At 33.7% G+C, this 25,572-nt stretch overlaps 1 protein-coding gene across 1 annotated transcript in view; it reads right to left on the bottom strand.

The window, feature by feature from the left end:
* abcg8 (ATP-binding cassette, sub-family G (WHITE), member 8) overlaps window positions 1–25,572 on the bottom strand; it is a 71,810-nt gene that overhangs the window by 40,892 nt on the left and 5,346 nt on the right. The window contains exons 6-14 of the mRNA XM_079634553.1: window positions 25,021–25,290; window positions 24,778–24,940; window positions 24,548–24,646; window positions 24,263–24,462; window positions 24,112–24,188; window positions 22,071–22,338; window positions 21,859–21,986; window positions 20,514–21,777; window positions 20,158–20,240 (exon numbers count right to left, since the gene is read on the bottom strand). Coding sequence (XP_079490679.1) covers window positions 21,640–21,777; window positions 21,859–21,986; window positions 22,071–22,338; window positions 24,112–24,188; window positions 24,263–24,462; window positions 24,548–24,646; window positions 24,778–24,940; window positions 25,021–25,290 — 1,343 coding nt within the window. The 3' untranslated portion in view covers window positions 20,158–20,240; window positions 20,514–21,639. The remainder of the gene's footprint in view (window positions 1–20,157; window positions 20,241–20,513; window positions 21,778–21,858; window positions 21,987–22,070; window positions 22,339–24,111; window positions 24,189–24,262; window positions 24,463–24,547; window positions 24,647–24,777; window positions 24,941–25,020; window positions 25,291–25,572) is intronic.

The following is a 25,572-nucleotide window of genomic DNA, read 5'->3' as shown; positions in this document are numbered from 1 at the left end:
TAGGAAAGTATGAAAAAAAAAAAAAAACGATGACCCGGGACCTGTCGTCAAAATCCCAAAAGTATGAAAAAAAAAAAACATGACCCGGGACTTGAACTCAATTTATTTGTGGATGCAGCTTAACTGCCATCAGTTTAAAGAATATATTTTGCCTTTTAACAATGATAGGAAAGTATGAAAAAAAAAAAAAAACGATGACCTGTCGTCAAAATCCCAAAAGTATAAGAAAAAAAAAACATGACCCGTGACTTGAACTCAATTTCTTTGTGGATGGAGCTTAACTGCCATCAGTTTAAAGAATATCTTTTGCCTTTTAACAATGATAGGAAAGTATGAAAAAAAAAAAAAAACGATGACCCGGGACCTGTCGTCAAAATCCCAAAAGTATGAAAAAAAAAAAACATGACCCGGGACTTGAACTCAATTTCTTTGTGGATGGAGCTTAACTGCCATCAGTTAAAATAATATATTTTGCCTTTTAACAATGACAGGAAAGTATGAAAAAAAAAAAAAATGATGACCCGGGACCTGTCGTCAAAATCCCAAAAGTATGAAAAAAAAAAAACATGACCCGTGACTTGAACTCAATTTCTTTGTGGATGGAGCTTAACTGCCATCAGTTTAAAGAATATATTTTGCCTTTTAACAATGATAGGAAAGTATGAAAAAAAAAAAAAAACGATGACCCGGGACCTGTCGTCAAAATCCCAAAAGTATGAAAAAAAAAAAACATGACCCGTGACTTGAACTCAATTTCTTTGTGGATGGAGCTTAACTGCCATAAGTTTAAAGAATATATTTTGCCTTTTAACAATGATAGGAAAGTATGAAAAAAAAAAAAAAAAAAAAAAACGATGACCCGGGACCTGTCGTCAAAATCCCAAAAGTATGAAAAAACAAAAAAACAAAAAAAAACATGACCCGGGACTTGAACTCATTTTTTTTGTGGATGGAGCTTAACTGCCATCAGTTTAAAGAATATATTTTGCCTTTTAACAATGATAGGAAAGTATGAAAAAAAAAAAAAAAAAAAAAAAAAAAAAACGATGACCCGGGACCTGTCGTCAAAATCCCAAAAGTATGAAAAAACAAAAAAAAACATGACCCGGGACTTGAACTCAATTTCTTTGTGGATGGAGCTTAACTGTCATCAGTTTAAAGAATATCTTTTGCCTTTTAACAATGATTGGAAAGTATGAAAAAAAAAAAAAACGATGACCCGGGACCTGTCGTCAAAATCCCGAAAGTATGAAAAAAAAAAAAACATGACCCGGGACTTGAACTCAATTTTTTTGTGGATGGAGCTTAACTGTCATCAGTTTAAAGAATATCTTTTGCCTTTTAACAATGATAGGAAAGTATGAAAAAAAAAAAAAAACGATGACCCGGGACCTGTCGTCAAAATCCCAAAAGTATGAAAAAAAAAAAACATGACCCGGGACTTGAACTCAATTTCTTTGTGGATGGAGCTTAACTGCCATCAGTTTAAAGAATATATTTTGCCTTTTAACAATGATAGGAAAGTATGAAAAAAAAAAAAAAAAAAAAAAAACGATGACCCGGGACCTGTCGTCAAAATCCCAAAAGTATGAAAAAAAAAAAAACATGACCCGGGACTTGAACTCAATTTTTTTGTGGATGGAGCTTAACTGTCATCAGTTTAAAGAATATCTTTTGCCTTTTAACAATGATAGGAAAGTATGAAAAAAAAAAAAAAAAAAAAAAAAAACGATGACCCGGGACCTGTCGTCAAAATCCCAAAAGTATGAAAAAAAAAAAAACATGACCCGGGACTTGAACTCAATTTTTTTGTGGATGTAGCTTAACTGCCATCAGTTTAAAGAATATATTTTGCCTTTTAACAATGATAGGAAAGTATGAAAAAAACTTAAAAAAAAAAAAACGATGACCCGGGACCTGTCGTCAAAATCCCAAAAGTATAAAAAAACAAAAAAACAAAAAAAAACATGACCCGGGACTTGAACTCAATTTCTTTGTGGATGGAGCTTAACTGTCATCAGTTTAAAGAATATCTTTTGCCTTTTAACAATGATAGGAAAGTATGAAAAAAAAAAAAAAACGATGACCCGGGACCTGTCGTCAAAATCCCAAAAGTATGAAAAAAAAAAAAACATGACCCGGGACTTGAACTCTATTTTTTTGTGGATGTAGCTTAACTGCCATCAGTTTAAAGAATATATTTTGCCTTTTAACAATGATAGGAAAGTATGAAAAAAACTAAAAAAAAAAAAAACGATGACCCGGGACCTGTCGTCAAAATCCCAAAAGTATGAAAAAACAAAAAAAAACATGACCCGGGACTTGAACTCAATTTCTTTGTGGATGGAGCTTAACTGCCATCAGTTAAAATAATATATTTTGCCTTTTAACAATGACAGGAAAGTATGAAAAAAAAATAAAAACGATGACCCGGGACCTGTCGTCAAAATCCCAAAAGTATGAAAAAAAAAAAACATGACCCGGGACTTGAACTCAATTTCTTTGTGGATGGAGCTTAACTGCCATCAGTTTAAAGAATATATTTTGCCTTTTAACAATGATAGGAAAGTATGAAAAAAAAAAAAAAACGATGACCCGGGACCTGTCGTCAAAATCCCAAAAGTATGAAAAAAAAAAAACATGACCCGGGACTTGAACTCAATTTCTTTGTGGATGGAGCTTAACTGCCATCAGTTAAAATAATATATTTTGCCTTTTAACAATGACAGGAAAGTATGAAAAAAAAAAAAAATGATGACCCGGGACCTGTCGTCAAAATCCCAAAAGTATGAAAAAAAAAAAACATGACCCGGGACTTGAACTCAATTTCTTTGTGGATGGAGCTTAACTGCCATCAGTTTAAAGAATATATTTTGCCTTTTAACAATGATAGGAAAGTATGAAAAAAAAAAAAAAAAAAAAAAAACGATGACCCGGGACCTGTCGTCAAAATCCCAAAAGTATGAAAAAACAAAAAAACAAAAAAAAACATGACCCGGGACTTGAACTCAATTTCTTTGTGGATGGAGCTTAACTGCCATCAGTTTAAAGAATATCTTTTGCCTTTTAACAATGATAGGAAAGTATGAAAAAAAAAAAAAAAACGATGACCCGGGACCTGTCGTCAAAATCCCAAAAGTATAAAAAATAAAAAAAAAACATGACCCGTGACTTGAACTCAATTTCTTTGTGGATGGAGCTTAACTGCCATCAGTTTAAAGAATATATTTTGCCTTTTAACAATGATAGGAAAGTATGAAAAAAAAAAAAAAACGATGACCCGGGACCTGTCGTCAAAATCCCAAAAGTATGAAAAAAAAAAAACATGACCCGGGACTTGAACTCAATTTCTTTGTGGATGGAGCTTAACTGCCATCAGTTTAAAGAATATATTTTGCCTTTTAACAATGATAGGAAAGTATGGAAAAAAAAAAAAAAAAAAAAAAACGATGACCCGGGACCTGTCGTCAAAATCCCAAACGTATGAAAAAACAAAAAAAACAAAAAAAAACATGACCCGGGACTTGAACTCAATTTCTTTGTGGATGGAGCTTAACTGCCATCAGTTTAAAGAATATCTTTTGCCTTTTAACAATGATAGGAAAGTATGAAAAAAAAAAAAAAAAAAAAAACGATGACCCGGGACCTGTCGTCAAAATCCCAAAAGTATGAAAAAAAAAAAAACATGACCCGGGACTTGAACTCATTTTTTTTGTGGATGGAGCTTAACTGCCATCAGTTTAAAGAATATATTTTGCCTTTTAACAATGATAGGAAAGTATGAAAAAAAAAAAAAAAAAAAAAAAACGATGACCCGGGACCTGTCGTCAAAATCCCAAAAGTATGAAAAAACAAAAAAACAAAAGAAAACATGACCCGGGACTTGAACTCAATTTCTTTGTGGATGGAGCTTAACTGTCATCAGTTTAAAGAATATATTTTGCCTTTTAACAATGATAGGAAAGTATGAAAAAAAAAAAAAAAACGATGACCCGGGACCTGTCGTCAAAATCCCAAAAGTATGAAAAAAAAAAAAACATGACCCGGGACTTGAACTCTATTTTTTTGTGGATGTAGCTTAACTGCCATCAGTTTAAAGAATATATTTTGCCTTTTAACAATGATAGGAAAGTATGAAAAAAACTAAAAAAAAAAAAAACGATGACCCGGGACCTGTCGTCAAAATCCCAAAAGTATAAAAAAACAAAAAAACAAAAAAAAACATGACCCGGGACTTGAACTCAATTTCTTTGTGGATGGAGCTTAACTGTCATCAGTTTAAAGAATATCTTTTGCCTTTTAACAATGATAGGAAAGTATGAAAAAAAAAAAAAAAAAAAAAAAACGATGACCCGGGACCTGTCGTCAAAATCCCAAAAGTATGAAAAAAAAAAAAACATGACCCGGGACTTGAACTCATTTTTTTTGTGGATGGAGCTTAACTGCCATCAGTTTAAAGAATATATTTTGCCTTTTAACAATGATAGGAAAGTATGAAAAAAAAAAAAAAAAAAAAAAAACGATGACCTGTCGTCAAAATCCCAAAAGTATGAAAAAACAAAAAAACAAAAGAAAACATGACCCGGGACTTGAACTCAATTTCTTTGTGGATGGAGCTTAACTGTCATCAGTTTAAAGAATATCTTTTGCCTTTTAACAATGATAGGAAAGTATGAAAAAAAAAAAAAAACGATGACCCGGGACCTGTCGTCAAAATCCCAAAAGTATGAAAAAAAAAAAAACATGACCCGGGACTTGAACTCTATTTTTTTGTGGATGTAGCTTAACTGCCATCAGTTTAAAGAATATATTTTGCCTTTTAACAATGATAGGAAAGTATGAAAAAAACTAAAAAAAAAAAAAACGATGACCCGGGACCTGTCGTCAAAATCCCAAAAGTATAAAAAAACAAAAAAACAAAAAAAAACATGACCCGGGACTTGAACTCAATTTCTTTGTGGATGGAGCTTAACTGTCATCAGTTTAAAGAATATCTTTTGCCTTTTAACAATGATAGGAAAGTATGAAAAAAAAAAAAAAACGATGACCCGGGACCTGTCGTCAAAATCCCAAAAGTATGAAAAAAAAAAAAACATGACCCGGGACTTGAACTCAATTTTTTTGTGGATGGAGCTTAACTGTCATCAGTTTAAAGAATATCTTTTGCCTTTTAACAATGATAGGAAAGTATGAAAAAAAAAAAAAAACGATGACCCGGGACCTGTCGTCAAAATCCCAAAAGTATGAAAAAAAAAAAACATGACCCGTGACTTGAACTCAATTTCTTTGTGGATGGAGCTTAACTGCCATCAGTTTAAAGAATATATTTTGCCTTTTAACAATGATAGGAAAGTATGAAAAAAAAAAAAAAAACGATGGCCCGGGACCTGTCGTCAAAATCCCAAAAGTATGAAAAAAAAAAAACATGACCCGTGACTTGAACTCAATTTCTTTGTGGATGGAGCTTAACTGCCATAAGTTTAAAGAATATATTTTGCCTTTTAACAATGATAGGAAAGTATGAAAAAAAAAAAAACAAAAAAAAAACGATGACCCGGGACCTGTCGTCAAAATCCCAAAAGTATGAAAAAACAAAAAAACAAAAAAAAACATGACCCGGGACTTGAACTCAATTTCTTTGTGGATGGAGCTTAACTGCCATCAGTTTAAAGAATATATTTTGCCTTTTAACAATGATAGGAAAGTATGAAAAAAAAAAAAAAAAAAAAAAACGATGACCCGGGACCTGTCGTCAAAATCCCAAAAGTATGAAAAAAAAAAAAACATGACCCGGGACTTGAACTCAATTTCTTTGTGGATGGAGCTTAACTGTCATCAGTTTAAAGAATATCTTTTGCCTTTTAACAATGATAGGAAAGTATGAAAAAAAAAAAAAAACGATGACCCGGGACCTGTCGTCAAAATCCCAAAAGTATGAAAAAAAAAGAAACATGACCCGGGACTTGAACTCATTTTTTTTGTGGATGTAGCTTAACTGCCTTTAGTTAAAAGAATATCTTTTGCCTTTTAACAATGATAGGAAAGTATGAAAAAAAAAAAAAAACGATGACCCGGGACCTGTCGTCAAAATCCCAAAAGTATAAAAAAAAAAAAAAAACATGACCCGGGACTTGAACTCAATTTTTTTGTGGATGGAGCTTAACTGCCATCAGTTTAAAGAATATCTTTTGCCTTTTAACAATGATAGGAAAGTATGAAAAAAAAAAAAAAAAAAAAAAAAACGATGACCCGGGACCTGTCGTCAAAATCCCAAAAGTATGAAAAACAAAAAAACAAAAAAAAACATGACCCGGGACTTGAACTCAATTTTTTTGTGGATGGAGCTTAACTGTCATCAGTTTAAAGAATATCTTTTGCCTTTTAACAATGATAGGAAGGTATGAAAAAAAAAAAAAAAACGATGACCCGGGACCTGTCGTCAAAATCCCAAAAGTATTAAAAAAAAAAAAACATGACCCGGGACTTGAACTCTATTTTTTTGTGGATGGAGCTTAACTGTCATCAGTTTAAAGAATATATTTTGCCTTTTAACAATGATAGGAAAGTATGAAAAAAAAAAAAAAAAAAAAAAAAAACGATGACGGACCTGTCGTCAAAATCCCAAAAGTATGAAAAAACAAAAAAACAAAAAAAAACATGACCCGGGACTTGAACTCAATTTCTTTGTGGATGGAGCTTAACTGCCATCAGTTTAAAGAATATATTTTGCCTTTTAACAATGATAGGAAAGTATGAAAAAAAAAAAAAAACGATGACCCGGGACCTGTCGTCAAAATCCCAAAAGTATGAAAAAAAAAAAACATGACCCGGGACTTGAACTCAATTTATTTGTGGATGGAGCTTAACTGCCATCAGTTTAAAGAATCTATTTTGCCTTTTAACCATGATAGGAAAGTATGAAAAAAAAAAAAAAAAAAAAAAAACGATGACCCGGGACCTGTCGTCAAAATCCCAAAAGTATGAAAAAAAAAAAAAAAAAAAAAAACATGACCCGGGACTTGAACTCAATTTCTTTGTGGATGGAGCTTAACTGCCATCAGTTAAAATAATATATTTTGCCTTTTAACATTGATAGGAAAGTATATATAAAAAAAAAAAAACGATGACCCGGGACCTGTCGTCAAAATCCCAAAAGTATGAAAAAAAAAAAAACATGACCCGGGACTTGAACTCATTTTTTTTGTGGATGTAGCTTAACTGCCATTAGTTAAAAGAATATCTTTTGCCTTTTAACAATGATAGGAAAGTATAAAAAAAAAAAAAAAACGATGACCCGGGACCTGTCGTCAAAATCCCAAAAGTATGAAAAAACAAAAAAAAACATGACCCGGGACTTGAACTCAATTTCTTTGTGGATGTAGCTTAACTGCCATCAGTTTAAAGAATATCTTTTGCCTTTTAACAATGATAGGAAAGTATGAAAAAAAAAAAAAAACGATGACCCGGGACCTGTCGTCAAAATCCCAAAAGTATGAAAAAAAAAAAAACATGACCCGGGACTTGAACTCAATTTTTTTGTGGATGGAGCTTAACTGCCATCAGTTTAAAGAATATATTTTGCCTTTTAACAATGATAGGAAAGTATGAAAAAAAAAAAAAAAAAAAAAAAAAAAAAAAAACGATGACCCGGGACCTGTCGTCAAAATCCCAAAAGTATGAAAAAAAAAAAAACATGACCCGGGACTTGAACTCATTTTTTTGTGGATGTAGCTTAACTGCCATCAGTTAAAAGAATATCTTTTGCCTTTTAACAATGATAGGAAAGTATGAAAAAAAAAAAAAAACGATGACCCCGGGACCTGTCGTCAAAATCCCAAAAGTATGAAAAAACAAAAAAACAAAAAAAAACATGACCCGGGACTTGAACTCAATTTCTTTGTGGATGGAGCTTAACTGCCATCAGTTTAAAGAATATCTTTTGCCTTTTAACAATGATAGGAAAGTATGAAAAAAAAAAAAAAACGATGACCCGGGACCTGTCGTCAAAATCCCAAAAGTATATATATAAAAAAAAAAAAAAAACATGACCCGGGACTTGAACTCAATTTTTTTGTGGATGTAGCTTAACTGCCATCAGTTTAAAGAATATCTTTTGCCTTTTAACAATGATAGGAAAGTATGAAAAAAAAAAAAAAAAAAACGATGACCCGGGACCTGTCGTCAAAATCCCAAAAGTATGAAAAAAAAAAAAACATGACCCGGGACTTGAACTCATTTTTTTGTGGATGTAGCTTAACTGCCATCAGTTTAAAGAATATCTTTTGCCTTTTAAAAATGATAGGAAAGTATGAAAAAAAAAAAAAAACGATGACCCGGGACCTGTCATAAAAAATCCCAAAAGTATGAAAAAAAAAAAAAACATGACCCGTGACTTGAACTCAATTTTTTTGTGGATGGAGCTTAACTGCCATCAGTTTAAAGAATATCTTTTGCCTTTTAACAATGATAGGAAAGTATGAAAAAAAAAAAAAAACGATGACCCGGGACCTGTCGTCAAAATCCCAAAAGTATGAAAAAAAAAAAACATGACCCGGGACTTGAACTCAATTTCTTTGTGGATGGAGCTTAACTGCCATCAGTTTAAAGAATATATTTTGCCTTTTAACCATGATAGGAAAGTATGAAAAAAAAAAAAAAACGATGACCCGGGACCTGTCGTCAAAATCCCAAAAGTATATAAAAAAAAAAAAAACATGACCCGGGACCTGTCGTCAAAATCCCAAAAGTATGAAAAAACAAAAAAACAAAAAAAACATGACCCGGGACTTGAACTCAATTTCTTTGTGGATGGAGCTTAACTGCCATCAGTTAAAATAATATATTTTGCCTTTTAACAATGATAGGAAAGTATGAAAAAAAAAAAAAAAAACGATGACCCGGGACCTGTCGTCAAAATCCCAAAAGTATGAAAAAAAAAAAAACATGACCCGGGACTTGAACTCAATTTTTTTGTGGATGGAGCTTAACTGTCATCAGTTTAAAGAATATCTTTTGCCTTTTAACAATGATAGGAAAGTATGAAAAAAAAAAAAAACGATGACCCGGGACCTGTCGTCAAAATCCCAAAAGTATGAAAAAAAAAAAAACATGACCCGGGACTTGAACTCATTTTTTTTGTGGATGTAGCTTAACTGCCATCAGTTAAAAGAATATCTTTTGCCTTTTAACAATGATAGGAAAGTATGAAAAAAAAAAAAAAACGATGACCCGGGACCTGTCGTCAAAATCCCAAAAGTATGAAAAAACAAAAAAACTAAAAAAAAACATGACCCGGGACTTGAACTCTATTTTTTTGTGGATGGAGCTTAACTGCCATCAGTTTAAAGAATATATTTTGCCTTTTAAAAATGATAGGAAAGTATGAAAAAAAAATAAAAAAAAAAATAACGATGACGGACCTGTCGTCAAAATCCCAAAAGTATGAAAAAACAAAAAAACAAAAAAAAACATGACCCGGGACTTGAACTCAATTTCTTTGTGGATGGAGCTTAACTGCCATCAGTTTAAAGAATATCTTTTGCCTTTTAACAATGATAGGAAAGTATGAAAAAAAAAAAAAAACGATGACCCGGGACCTGTCGTCAAAATCCCAAAAGTATGAAAAAAAAAAAACATGACCCGGGACTTGAACTCAATTTATTTGTGGATGCAGCTTAACTGCCATCAGTTTAAAGAATATATTTTGCCTTTTAACAATGATAGGAAAGTATGAAAAAAAAAAAAAAACGATGACCCGGGACCTGTCGTCAAAATCCCAAAAGTATGAAAAAAAAAAAAACATGACCCGGGACTTGAACTCTATTTTTTTGTGGATGGAGCTTAATTGTCATCAGTTTAAAGAATATCTTTTGCCTTTTAAAAATGATAGGAAAGTATGAAAAAAAAAAAAAAACGATGACCCGGGACCTGTCGTCAAAATCCCAAAAGTATGAAAAAAAAAAAAAACATGACCCGTGACTTGAACTCAATTTATTTGTGGATGGAGCTTAACTGCCATCAGTTTAAAGAATATCTTTTGCCTTTTAACAATGATAGGAAAGTATGAAAAAAAAAAAAAAAAAAAAAAAAACGATGACCCGGGACCTGTCGTCAAAATCCCAAAAGTATGAAAAAACAAACAAAAAAAAAAAACATGACCCGGGACTTGAACTCAATTTCTTTGTGGATGGAGCTTAACTGCCATCAGTTAAAATAATATATTTTGCCTTTTAACAATGATAGGAAAGTATATATAAAAAAAAAAAAACGATGACCCGGGACCTGTCGTCAAAATCCCAAAAGTATGAAAAAAAAAAAAACATGACCCGGGACTTGAACTCATTTTTTTTGTGGATGTAGCTTAACTGCCATTAGTTAAAAGAATATCTTTTGCCTTTTAACAATGATAGGAAAGTATAAAAAAAAAAAAAAAACGATGACCCGGGACCTGTCGTCAAAATCCCAAAAGTATGAAAAAACAAAAAAAAACATGACCCGGGACTTGAACTCAATTTCTTTGTGGATGTAGCTTAACTGCCATCAGTTTAAAGAATATCTTTTGCCTTTTAACAATGATAGGAAAGTATGAAAAAAAAAAAAAAACGATGACCCGGGACCTGTCGTCAAAATCCCAAAAGTATGAAAAAAAAAAAAACATGACCCGGGACTTGAACTCATTTTTTTTGTGGATGTAGCTTAACTGCCATCAGTTAAAATAATATCTTTTGCCTTTTAACAATGATAGGAAAGTATGAAAAAAAAAAAAAAACGATGACCCGGGACCTGTCGTCAAAATCCCAAAAGTATGAAAAAACAAAAAAACAAAAAAAAAAATGACCCGGGACTTGAACTCAATTTCTTTGTGGATGGAGCTTAACTGCCATCAGTTTAAAGAATATCTTTTGCCTTTTAACAATGATAGGAAAGTATGAAAAAAAATAAAAAACGATGACCCGGGACCTGTCGTCAAAATCCCAAAAGTATATATAAAAAAATAAAAAAAAACATGACCCGGGACTTTAACTCAATTTTTTTGTGGATGGAGCTTAACTGCCATCAGTATAAAGAATATCTTTTGCCTTTTAACAATGATAGGAAAGTATAAAAAAAAAAAAAAAAAAAAAAAAAAAAAACGATGACCCGGGACCTGTCGTCAAAATCCCAAAAGTATGAAAAAAAAAAAAACATGACCCGGGACTTGAACTCTATTTTTTTGTGGATGTAGCTTAACTGCCATCAGTTTAAAGAATATATTTTGCCTTTTAACAATGATAGGAAGGTATGAAAAAAAAAAAAAAACGATGACCCGGGACCTGTCGTCAAAATCCCAAAAGTATATATATAAAAAAAAAAAAAAAAACATGACCCGGGACTTGAACTCAATTTTTTTGTGGATGTAGCTTAACTGCCATCAGTTTAAAGAATATCTTTTGCCTTTTAACAATGATAGGAAAGTATGAAAAAAAAAAAAAAAAAAACGATGACCCGGGACCTGTCGTCAAAATCCCAAAAGTATGAAAAAAAAAAAAACATGACCCGGGACTTGAACTCATTTTTTTGTGGATGTAGCTTAACTGCCATCAGTTAAAAGAATATCTTTTGCCTTTTAACAATGATAGGAAAGTATGAAAAAAAAAAAAAAACGATGACCCCGGGACCTGTCGTCAAAATCCCAAAAGTATGAAAAAACAAAAAAACAAAAAAAAACATGACCCGGGACTTGAACTCAATTTCTTTGTGGATGGAGCTTAACTGCCATCAGTTTAAAGAATATCTTTTGCCTTTTAACAATGATAGGAAAGTATGAAAAAAAAAAAAAAACGATGACCCGGGACCTGTCGTCAAAATCCCAAAAGTATGAAAAAAAAAAAAACATGACCCGGGACTTGAAATCTATTTTTTTGTGGATGGAGCTTAACTGCCATCAGTTTAAAGAATATATTTTGCCTTTTAACCATGATAGGAAAGTATAAAAAAAAAAAAAAAAAACGATGACCCGGGACCTGTCGTCAAAATCCTAAAAGTATGAAAGAAACAAAAAAAAAAAACGATGACCCGGGACTTGAACTCTGGTCGTCAAAATCCCAAAAGTGTTAAATGTCAGTGCTTAGACCACTAGGCTATAGGGGACAACTAGCAAACACAAGTTTGTTGAGTATTTGAACCTCACTGCTAAGAAAAATGAGAGGGGGGGAACAGAATCCGACGGCAAAAAAACAGCTGTCGGAATCCGTTCCCCCACCCTCATTATGAGAGGTTTTGATGAAGTGGCTTAAAAAAAGGCTGATTCAAATTTTTTGTGGATGGAGCTTAATTTGCATCAGTTTAAAGAATATCTTTTGCCTTTTAACCATGATAGGAAAGTATGAAAAAAAAAAAAAAAACGATGACCCGGGACCTGTCGTCAAAATCCCAAAAGTATGAAAAAAAAAAAAACATGACCCGGGACTTGAACTCTATTTTTTTGTGGCTGTAGCTCAACTGCCATCAGTTTAAAGAATATCTTTTGCCTTTTAACCATGATAGGAAAGTATGAAAAAAAAAAAAAAACGATGACCCGGGACCTGTCGTCAAAATCCCAAAAGTATAAAAAAAAAAAAAAAAACATGACCCGTGACTTGAACTCAATTTCTTTGTGGATGGAGCTTAACTGCCATCAGTTTAAAGAATATATTTTGCCTTTTAACAATGATAGGAAAGTATGAAAAAAAAAAAAAACGATGACCCGGGACCTGTCGTCAAAATCCCAAAAGTATGAAAAAAAAAAAACATGACCCGGGACTTGAACTCAATTTCTTTGTGGATGGAGCTTAACTGCCATCAGTTTAAAGAATATATTTTGCCTTTTAACAATGATAGGAAAGTATGAAAAAAAAAAAAAAAAAAAAAAACGATGACCCGGGACCTGTCGTCAAAATCCCAAAAGTATGAAAAAACAAAAAAACAAAAAAAAACATGACCCGGGACTTGAACTCAATTTCTTTGTGGATGGAGCTTAACTGCCATCAGTTTAAAGAATATATTTTGCCTTTTAACAATGATAGGAAAGTATGAAAAAAAAAACAAAAAAAAAAACGATGACCCGGGACCTGTCGTCAAAATCCCAAAAGTATGAAAAAAAAAAAAACATGACCCGGGACTTGAACTCATTTTTTTTGTGGATGGAGCTTAACTGCCATCAGTTTAAATAATATCTTTTGCCTTTTAACAATGATAGGAAAGTATGAAAAAAAAAAAAAACGATGACCCGGGACCTGTCGTCAAAATCCCAAAAGTATGAAAAAAAAAAAAACATGACCCGGGACTTGAACTCTATTTTTTTGTGGATGGAGCTTAACTGCCATCAGTTTAAAGAATATATTTTGCCTTTTAACAATGATAGGAAAGTATGAAAAAAAAAAAAAAACGATGACCCGGGACCTGTCGTCAAAATCCCAAAAGTATTAAAAAAAAAAAAAAACATGACCCGGGACTTGAACTCAATTTTTTTGTGGATGGAGCTTAACTGTCATCAGTTTAAAGAATATCTTTTGCCTTTTAACAATGATAGGAAAGTATGAAAAAAAAAAAAAAAAAAAAAAAAACGATGACCCGGGACCTGTCGTCAAAATCCCAAAAGTATGAAAAAAAAAAAAACATGACCTGGGACTTGAACTCAATTTTTTTGTGGATGGAGCTTAACTGCCATCAGTTTAAAGAATATATTTTGCCTTTTAACAATGATAGGAAAGTATGAAAAAAAAAAAAAAAAAAAAAAAAAAAAAACGATGACCCGGGACCTGTCGTCAAAATCCCAAAAGTATGAAAAAACAAAAAAAAACATGACCCGGGACTTGAACTCAATTTTTTTGTGGATGGAGCTTAACTGCCATCAGTTTAAAGAATATATTTTGCCTTTTAACAATGATAGGAAAGTATGAAAAAAAAAAAAAAAAAAAAAAAAACGATGACGGACCTGTCGTCAAAATCCCAAAAGTATGAAAAAACAAAAAAAACAAAAAAAAACATGACCCGGGACTTGAACTCAATTTCTTTGTGGATGGAGCTTAACTGCCATCAGTTTAAAGAATATATTTTGCCTTTTAACAATGATAGGAAAGTATGAAAAAAAAAAAAAAACGATGACCCGGGACCTGTCGTCAAAATCCCAAAAGTATGAAAAAAAAAAAACATGACCCGGGACTTGAACTCAATTTATTTGTGGATGGAGCTTAACTGCCATCAGTTTAAAGAATATATTTTGCCTTTTAACAATGATAGGAAAGTATGAAAAAAAAAAAAAAACGATGACCCGGGACCTGTCGTCAAAATCCCAAAAGTATAAAAAAAAAAAAAAAACATGACCCGGGACTTGAACTCAATTTTTTTGTGGATGGAGCTTAACTGCCATCAGTTTAAAGAATATATTTTGCCTTTTAACAATGATAGGAAAGTATGAAAAAACAAAAAAAACAAAAAAAAACATGACCCGGGACTTGAACTCAATTTTTTTGTGGATGGAGCTTAACTGTCATCAGTTTAAAGAATATCTTTTGCCTTTTAACAATGATAGGAAAGTATGAAAAAAAAAAAAAAAACGATGACCCGGGACCTGTCGTCAAAATCCCAAAAGTATGAAAAAAAAAAAAACATAACCCGGGACTTGAACTCTATTTTTTTGTGGATGGAGCTTAATTGTCATCAGTTTAAAGAATATCTTTTGCCTTTTAAAAATGATAGGAAAGTATGAAAAAAAAAAAAAAAAAAAAAAACGATGACGGACCTGTCGTCAAAATCCCAAAAGTATGAAAAAACAAAAAAACAAAAAAAAACATGACCCGGGACTTGAACTCAATTTCTTTGTGGATGGAGCTTAACTGCCATCAGTTTAAAGAATATCTTTTGCCTTTTAACAATGATAGGAAAGTATGAAAAAAAAAAAAAAACGATGACCCGGGACCTGTCGTCAAAATCCCAAAAGTATGAAAAAAAAAAAACATGACCCGGGACTTGAACTCAATTTATTTGTGGATGGAGCTTAACTGCCATCAGTTTAAAGAATATCTTTTGCCTTTTAACAATGATAGGAAAGTATGAAAAAAAAAAAAAAACGATGACCCGGGACCTGTCGTCAAAATCCCAAAAGTATGAAAAAAAAAAAAACCATGACCCGTGACTTGAACTCAATTTTTTTGTGGATGGAGCTTAACTGCCATCAGTTTAAAGAATATCTTTTGCCTTTTAACAATGATAGGAAAGTATGAAAAAAAAAAAAAAACGATGACCCGGGACCTGTCGTCAAAATCCCAAAAGTATGAAAAAAAAAAAAAACATGACCCGGGACTTGAACTCAATTTATTTGTGGATGGAGCTTAACTGCCATCAGTTTAAAGAATATCTTTTGCCTTTTAACAATGATAGGAAAGTATGAAAAAAAAAAAAAAACGATGACCCGGGACCTGTCGTCAAAATCCCAAAAGTATGAAAAAAAAAAAACATGACCCGGGACTTGAACTCAATTTCTTTGTGGATGGAGCTTAACTGCCATCAGTTTAAAGAATATATTTTGCCTTTTAACCATGATAGGAAAGTATGAAAAAAAAAAAAAAACGATGACCCGGGACCTGTCGTCAAAATCCCAAAAGTATATAAAAAAAAAAAAAACATGACCCGGGACCTGTCGTCAAAATCCCAAAAGTATGAAAAAACAGAAAAACAAAAAAAAATATGACCCGGGACTTGAACTCAATTTCTTTGTGGATGGAGCTTAACTGCCATCAGTTAAAATAATATATTTTGCCTTTTAACAATGATAGGAAAGTATGAAAAAAACAAAAAACAAAAACAAAAAAAAACCGATGACCCCGGGACCTGTCGTCAAAATCCCAAAAGTATGAAAAAAAAAAAAACATGACCCGGGACTTGAACTCATTTTTTTTGTGGATGTAGCTTAACTGCCATCAGTTTAAAGAATATATTTTGCCTTTTAACAATGATAGGAAAGTATGAAAAAAAAAAAAAAACGATGACCCGGGACCTGTCGTCAAAATCCCAAAAGTATGAAAAAACAAAAAAACAAAAAAAAACATGACCCGGGACTTGAACTCAATTTCTTTGTGGATGTAGCTTAACTGCCATCAGTTTAAAGAATATCTTTTGCCTTTTAACAATGATAGGAAAGTATGAAAAAAAACAAAAAACGATGACCCGGGACCTGTCGTCAAAATCCCAAAAGTATGAAAAAAAAAAAACATGACCCGGGACTTGAACTCAATTTCTTTGTGGATGGAGCTTAACTGCCATCAGTTTAAAGAATATATTTTGCCTTTTAACAATGATAGGAAAGTATGAAAAAAAAAAAAAAAAAAAAAACGATGACCCGGGACCTGTCGTCAAAATCCCAAAAGTATGAATAAAAAAAAAACATGACCCGGGACTTGAACTCAATTTTTTTGTGGATGGAGCTTAACTGTCATCAGTTTAAAGAATATCTTTTGCCTTTTAACAATGATAGGAAAGTATGAAAAAAAAAAAAAACGATGACCCGGGACCTGTCGTCAAAATCCCAAAAGTATGAAAAAAAAAAAAACATGACCCGGGACTTGAACTCAATTTCTTTGTGGATGGAGCTTAACTGCCATCAGTTTAAAGAATATCTTTTGCCTTTTAACAATGATAGGAAAGTATGAAAAAAAAAAAAAAAAAAAAAAAACGATGACCCGGGACCTGTCGTCAAAATCCCAAAAGTATGAAAAAAAAAAAAAAAAAAAAAAAACATGACCCGGGACTTGAACTCAATTTCTTTGTGGATGGAGCTTAACTGCCATCAGTTTAAAGAATATATTTTGCCTTTTAACAATGATAGGAAAGTATGAAAAAAAAAAAAAAACGATGACCCGGGACCTGTCGTCAAAATCCCAAAAGTATAAAAAAAATAAAAAAAACATGACCCGGGACTTGAACTCAATTTTTTTGTTGATGGAGCTTAACTGCCATCAGTTTAAAGAATATATTTTGCCTTTTAACAATGATAGGAAAGTATGAAAAAAAAACAAAAACAAAAAAACGATGACCCGGGACCTGTCGTCAAAATCCCAAAAGTATGAAAAAAAAAAAAACATGACCCGGGACTTGAACTCAATTTTTTTGTGGATGGAGCTTAACTGTCATCAGTTTAAAGAATATCTTTTGCCTTTTAACAATGATAGGAAAGTATGAAAAAAAAAAAAAAACGATGACCCGGGACCTGTCGTCAAAATCCCAAAAGTATGAAAAAACAAAAAAACAAAAAAAAACATGACCCGGGACTTGAACTCAATTTCTTTGTGGATGGAGCTTAACTGCCATCAGTTAAAATAATATATTTTGCCTTTTAACAATGATAGGAAAGTATGAAAAAAAAAAAAAAAAAAAAAAAAACATGACCCGGGACTTGAACTCATTTTTTTTGTGGATGTAGCTTAACTGCCATCAGTTAAAAGAATATCTTTTGCCTTTTAACAATGATAGGAAAGTATGAAAAAAAAAAAAAAAAAAAAAAACGATGACCCCGGGACCTGTCGTCAAAATCCCAAAAGTATGAAAAAAAAAAAAACATGACCCGGGACTTGAACTCATTTTTTTTGTGGATGTAGCTTAACTGCCATCAGTTAAAAGAATATCTTTTGCCTTTTAACAATGATAGGAAAGTATGAAAAAAAAAAAAAAAAAAAAAACGATGACCCGGGACCTGTCGTCAAAATCCCAAAAGTATTAAAAAAAAAAAAAAACATGACCCGGGACTTGAACTCAATTTTTTTGTGGATGGAGCTTAACTGTCATCAGTTTAAAGAATATCTTTTGCCTTTTAACAATGATAGGAAAGTATGAAAAAAAAAAAAAAAAAAAACGATGACCCGGGACCTGTCGTCAAAATCCCAAAAGTATGAAAAAAAAAAAAAAAAAAAAAACGATGACCCGGGACTTGAACTCTGGTCGTCAAAATCCCAAAAGTGTTAAATGTCAGTGCTTAGACCACTAGGCTATAGGGGACAAGTGCAAAACAAAAGTATGTTGAGTATTTGAACCTCACTGCTAAGAAAAATGAGAGGGGGGGGAACAGAATCCGACGGCAAAAAACCAGCTGTCGGAATCCGTTCCCCCACCCTCATTATGAGAGGTTTTGATGAAGTGGCTTAAAAAAAGGCTGATTCAATTTTTGTGTGGATGGAGCTTAACTGCCATCAGTTTAAAGAATATTTGTTGCCTTTTAACCATGATAGGAAAGTATGAAAAAAAAAAAAAAAAAAAAAAAAAACGATAACTCGGGACCTGTCGTCAAAATCCCAAAAGTATGAAAAAAACTAAAAAAACAAAACGATGACCCGGGACTTGAACTCTGGTCGTCAAAATCCCAAAAGTGTTAAATGTCAGTGCTTAGACCACTAGGCTATAGGGGACAACTAGCAAACAAAAGTTTGTTGAGTATTTGAACCTCACTGCTAAGAAAAATGAGAGGGGGGAAACAGAATCCGACGGCAAAAAACCAGCTGTCGGAATCCGTTCCCCCACCCTCATTATGAGAGGTTTTGATGAAGTGGCTTAAAAAAAGGCTGATTCAATTTTTTTGTGGATGGAGCTTAACTGCCATCAGTTTAAAGAATATCTTTTGCCTTTTAACAATGATAGGAAAGTATGAAAAAAAAAAAAAAAAAACGATGACCCGGGACCTGTCGTCAAAATCCCAAAAGTATGAAAAAAAAAAAAACATGACCCGTGACTTGAACTCAATTTCTTTGTGGATGGAGCTTAACTGCCATCAGTTTAAAGAATATCTTTTGCCTTTTAACAATGATAGGAAAGTATGAAAAAAAAAAAAAAAAAAAAACGATGACCCGGGACCTGTCGTCAAAATCCCAAAAGTATGAAAAAACAAAAAAACAAAAAAAAACATGACCCGGGACTTGAACTCAATTTCTTTGTGGATGGAGCTTAACTGCCATCAGTTAAAAGAATATATTTTGCCTATTAACAATGATAGGAAAGTATGAAAAAAAAAAAAAAAAAAAAACGATGACCCCCGGGACCTGTCGTCAAAATCCCAAAAGTATGAAAAAAAAAAAAACATGACCCGGGACTTGAACTCTATTTTTTTGTGGATGGAGCTTAACTGCCATCAGTTTAAAGAATATATTTTGCCTTTTAACCATGAAAGGAAAGTATGAAAAAAAAAAAAAAAAAAACGCTGACCCGGGACCTGTCGTCAAAATCCCAAAAGTATTAAAAAAAAAAAAAAAAAAAAAAACAATGACCCGGGACTTGAACTCTGGTCGTCAAAATCCCAAAAGTGTTAAATATTAGTGCTCAGACCACTAGGCTATAGGGGACAAGTGCAAAACAAAAGTTTGTTGAGTATTTGAACCTCACTGCTAAGAAAAATAAGAGGGGGGGAACAGAATCCGACGGCAAAAAACCAGCTGTCGGAATCCGTTCCCCCACCCTCATTATGAGAGGTTTTGATGAAGTGGCTTAAAAAAAGGCTCATTCAATTTTTTTGTGGATGGAGCTTAACTGGCATCAGTTTAAATAATATCTTTTGCCTTTTAACCATGATAGGAAAGTATGAAAAAAAAAAAAAAAAAGAAAAAAAAACGATGACCCGGGACCTGTCGTCAAAATCCCAAAAGTATGAAAAAAAAAAAAAAAAAAAAAACATGACCCGGGACTTGAACTCTGGTCGTCAAAATCCCAAAAGTGTTAAATGTCAGTGCTTAGACCACTAGGCTATAGGGGACAACTAGAAAACAAAAGTTTGTTGAGTATTTGAACCTCAATGCTAAGAAAAATGAGAGGGGGGAACAGAATCCGACGGCAAAAAAACAGCTGTCGGAATCCGTTCCCCCACCCTCATTATGAGAGGTTTTGATGAAGTGGCTTAAAAAAAGGCTGATTCAATTTTTTTGTGGTTGGAGCTTAACTGGCATCAGTTTAAAAAATATCTTTTGCCTTTTAACCATGATAGGAAAGTATGAAAAAAAAAAAAAAAAAAAAAAAAAAAACGATGACCCGGGATCTGTCGTCAAAATCCTAAAAGTATGAAAAAAACAAAAAAAACAAAACGATGACCCGAGACTTGAACTCTGGTCGTCAAAATCCCAAAAGTGTTAAATGTCAGTGCTTAGACCACTAGGGGACAACTACCTGTACGCACATGGCCCGTTTCAGTTTCCTCCATTTAAACAAACATTATTGTTTTTAAGTTTTCCCTGTCGTACATTCTAAGACTGTGCCGACACTAAGAGCTACTGTAAGGACAGTTGTTTTGCTGTTAATCTGTTTTAGACTTTGCTGCTCGCGCGTCATGACCATCAGTGGAGCAAGCTACGTCACTAGTGCATTGGATCCATACCAGGTCAGTTTTTTTTACAGATCTCAAGTTAGCATAGACCAACTCTTACAATTGTACATTTATATATACACTAAATACACAATTCATCCCCATATGTGGCAAAAAATAGACTTCCATACACAAATATGAGGATGAGTGAAAGAGTCACGTGACTGAAACAGATGAGCAAGTCTAATAATATATCTTGCTCTTAATTTTACAGAAACATTTGGCACACAGTCAGACAGTTTTACAGATATCTCGTTTGCACTGTATTTTACATGTGTGTGCATTTATGTGATGTACTTACCTAAGTACTGAGTAATATAAGGTAACATGGCTGGGTTAAGATTAGGTTCAGGGTTAGTAGTTATTACTCAGTTTTTGTAATTACAATAATAAGTAGGCTACATAAGGAACAGGACTGTAAAATAAAGTGCTACCAATATTTCTTATAAAGAGACATCCAGATTTTGTGTAGCCTACGACTGGAATATATCCAGTAAAAAAATTGTCCTGACACTGACTTTGACATTAGGTTGTATATTTAATTGTTAAATACAAGTATGTTTGAAACATCACATCAGTATTTTTTATTTCTCTTGCAGTTGTAGTTATTTATCTCTCTGTTAAACATCATGCTGCATAAATAACAGCAGACATGTGGAATCAAACACATACATTCCGAGTAGCAAATTATTAGGCCTAAATCTTATATCTGTATGTTACACCAGTGCATTTGGGTTTCTAAACATTTAAAACTTTCAAAGCTCTTATAGTAGTACACTGTGACAAATCTACATTGTGACATGTTACAGTAAATTTGTTGAAAGGTATCTTCCAAACATGATGTCAAGTGGTTACCAAAAAAGTTAATAATTAAGTAAACTTTAAAGAGTGAAAAAAAACATAGTATGTTACTGCCATCCAGCGGCAGTTAGTGGTAGTACAATGATATGAAACTCAATATTATTTGACGTAGGTATAGTTTCAGCCTCAATCACCCAGTCATCTCAGAAGCCTTCAAACTGAAAACCAGAGATTGTTCTGTTGTGATTGAACTCAATAGATGAAATGCATCAGTACACTGAATAAAAATGTCTGTAAAGAGTTAAATAATCAGATTCCATACTTTGAATATTCAACATATTTGGCATAACATTCATTTTGGTGAGAGCTATATTTTGACTTGACAGAGTTGCTTTATAAAATCTGTGGTTATAAGAGCGGTTTCTTGGTAGGAACAAGCTGCAAATGTGGACCAGATTTCATGCTGCTGATTTGATCTGTCCTCCTCACCAGTCCTGACTGGATTTCTGTTTAATAAATTTTAGTGACAGATAATAGAGCAGTATGAAAACTAAAGCAACAGCAATAAGCACCAGGTAGCAGGAATACAGTGGATACTGGTTCATGTTCATCATCTCCACAACCTGAAAACAAAGCGTAACATTTAAATGTAATTGTATCCATGAATATAAACCATAGTTGTTCAGTGAGGTCAGATTACTCACCTTAATACCATCAAATTCTACAGTGAAGTTTCCAATAGAGATTGGGAGTCTGGTCCCACGGAACTGAACCTGCAGCATTCCCTCAAAACCCCAACGCATGAAGGATATGTAAGAAAACCAAGACGCCACTGTTGGTAATGAAAATAAGTATTAATTCAAGGAATACTAGCAGATTTGTAGTGTCAATTCAGTTAACTCAGTGATGTTTTTACCCAGCCACATGTTTTCCAGACTAATGACAAAGCCAGCAGTCAAGTAGAAGACAGTGAAGAGAGAGTTGCCCATGAAAGACGAGGTCTGCAATGTTGGCAGGGCTGCCGCCACAAATAGGGCCATGCAGCGACTGCAATACACCATCAGCCACACCAACAGGAAGCTGAGAAGGAAGCGGTCGGGAGCGCTGTTGAGCCCAGCCAACCAGTAGATGGGCACACCGTATACCAGTGTAAAGGCACAGTGCTCTGGCAGCTCACCAAGGACCTGAAAGAGACACTGGCTCATTTAACGTCAAGAGCTGACAAAGTCCATCGGCCGAACAGGAGCTAATATTCAACTGGTAACCTTTCCCTGTCATGTCACTCAATTCTGTTTGAACTGGTATGTAGCACAGATGTAACCGAGTTTCTACTTCTAACTGTGTTGTTAGAAACATATATTAATACATAGAATGATTAAAGTCGCCATGAAATCAAAATTAACTATTCTTTTTTTTAAAGAATGATGCAGTTTATTATAAATTATTTATCTGTGCAACTCCCCCTCCATACGACATCTGTTCTCTTCATGATGTGTCTCAGCGGAGGGTGGAACTAAATATTCTCTAAACTAACTGCAAACTGGCATTCAGAACTGCCGCCATTTAGTTAGCAACACCCAGCTTCCTTCCTACGATCCAATCAATTCCTCAAGGAAGAAAGCAAGTCCCGCCCTTAATATTTTCCTCATTCCAGAAGCAGTTTCACTTAGATACTGTATAAGTCACAATAGGGGAAAAAAAAGACTATCGCAACTACCGTTTCATGGCAACTTTAAATTCAAAAGACTGGTACATGACATACAAATCTGTAAAAAAATAATTATATGATCAATAAGTCATGACATGTTTTTACATTACTTCAACTCATCAAAATAAGATTAACAATTAGCAATTGTCAACTTTTTTTCTTACAAGATCCAACAATTTTTTTTAAGTCAGTTTAATAATAAGTTATATTTATGACTTATACAACCAAGTCTATTTACCGTAAAAATGTGTCCGCAACTTTTGCAATTGCTTCAATAAACCAGAAGTTAATATATAGAGCAACTTATATGTTTGACATAAAATTGCACATTTTTTTAAGTACTTCAACTTTTTTATTTCAGTTAACTTAAACTTAAAAAGCTTTTATCTAATATTTATATTTGATTTCAGCTTTAATTACTGAGAACAATTTGTAATAATTTTAGTTAACGATAACAACACTGATGTTTTGTCCTTCGATGAATCAGTGTGTTTGAAACGGTTGAGTGAATAAATGGTAAATGGACTGCATTTATATAGCGCTTTAACAGACCCATGGCCACCAAAGCGCTTTACATATTGCCACACATTCACCCATTCATTCACACCGACGGCGGTGTCAGCCATGCAAGGCGCCATCCAGCTCGTCGGGAGCAGCTGGGGTTAGGTATCTTGCTCATGGACACCTTGACACTTGGTCAGGTGGAACCAAGCTACATGAACCACTGAGCCACTGCTGCTGAATAATTCAAATGACTCACTCAAAAAGACAGTCACTTGTCGCCACCTACTGGTATAATGATGTAACTCGTGGAAAGAATCCCCATTACTACTAATTCATTGATAAACTGTAAGTCTGTCTGGAATGCATAAACACAGAAAAGCGGAATGATATAATAGTGAACGCCGCATGGCTAATCAAATTCGAGGGCCAGAACTAACTGTTGTATATTATTAATCACACTGCGCATTGTTAAATCGTGCATCTATTGTAATACAGTTTTCAAAACCCAAACAAAAAAAACTGATCAACACTTTCGACTCTGTAACTGCATGTTCATGAAAAGCTCTACAAAAAATATAATCCTATATCTGTCTAGCATTTACAACAATGTGAAATTTGTATATTATATTTAAAAATTTAAAAAGTGATTTCATTTTGATGCTTTGCTATGTAGCCTACCAAAGGTCTATACATAGACACCACTGTCATTTCTGAAGCTCTTTCTTACATAATGCAGTTTATTTACCTTGGCAAAAAAGTATGAGGTGACTGAGTACATTCCATCTTCCAGTTCATGATAAAGCATGGCTCTTTCTGAATGACCTGTAAAAAAACAAAATATTACTCCACTGGACTTCAGGAGACACCCAAAAAAACCAAACATTGAATTCACCCACACTTTGCGATGACGTCCAGCACCACAGCAAACGGTGTCAGAGCTCCTATCATGTAGAGCAAAGCCACAGTATCTTGGATAGAAAGACCCTCATCCCCAGCTCCGAAGTAAAGGAAACCGATGAGCAGTGACATCACCAAGGCTTCCAAACCATGAACCACCAGCGTCACCAGGTCCCGGTAGTTGTTAAATACCTGCCGCCTATAAAAAAGACAGGGAAACAGCTTTCAGGAGACACTTTGAGCTAAACATTTTTACAATAAAAAGCATTTTCTAGTTTGTTTACCTGATTAGGATTGTGAACTGTTGCACTTTTCCCGGCAGGCGATCCTTCTGTTTGGAAACTGTGATCACTGATTCCTTATTCAAAACATGAGGAACACTGCTGGTGTAGAAATTGTATTATCAGCTTCTGTGCTTTTCATTTTCATTGATGTGTGTGAGGTTATTATAAATGCTTGTCATGAAAGCACAAGAAAGCAAAGAACAAATAACAATATGAATATCAAAATGTACCTTTGAGGGGTGTCCAATGCTGAAGGACCACAGTCTTCTGATTTCCACATGAAATCCTCTGTGTTCTTTATCTTCTCTACAAACTGGGCTGCTAACATCCTTGCTTTCTCCAAACATTGTGCTTCTTTTTCAGGACTGCGCCTATCAATGCTTATCAAGTCCACTGCAAGAGAAGTTCACAGTTCAGATACAACAACCAAACCACATGATCAACTAAAGACATCGATTCTTCTGTCCACTCACCGTAGTAGTCAGAGGGGTTGCAGTACCTCGGACACGGGTACCCAAGAGCAGTGAAGTAACGTACCATGTCTTTGGCCTGACCGCAGTACACAGCTGAACCAGAAGACAGGAGCACCACCAGGTCAAAGAGCTGAAAGATATCTGAACGAGGCTGATGGACTGACAACAACACCAGGCGGTTCCCTCGAGCCAGACGGTACAATGTAATGACCAAATTATGGGCCGTGAAGCTGTCCAGACCTGAAGTAGGTTCATCTAGGATGAGAATACCTGAAAAAACCCCCACATAAAATATAATTAAAGTCATGATTCTGACCAGTGTTATTTTAGTATCATTGAGATACTATTATGTTTTTATTTACTTTAAAATATATATAGGCTATATTTTATTTTTCAATTTCATTTTAATTTTAGTCAAAGTTTTAGTAGGCTAATTCTATTTATTCATTTTTTTTTGTTTTGTTTTATAGTTTTTATTTTAGTAGCCTACATCAAGTTACACTAAATGAAAATGAGTAATGCTGTCTTGGCAACTAGCTGCAATAAAATAAG

The sequence above is a fragment of the Phoxinus phoxinus genome, assembly GCF_949152265.1.
Source record: "Phoxinus phoxinus genome assembly, chromosome: 14".
NCBI lineage: Eukaryota > Metazoa > Chordata > Actinopteri > Cypriniformes > Leuciscidae > Phoxinus > Phoxinus phoxinus.
This window is presented reverse-complemented; position numbering and strand designations above follow the sequence as displayed.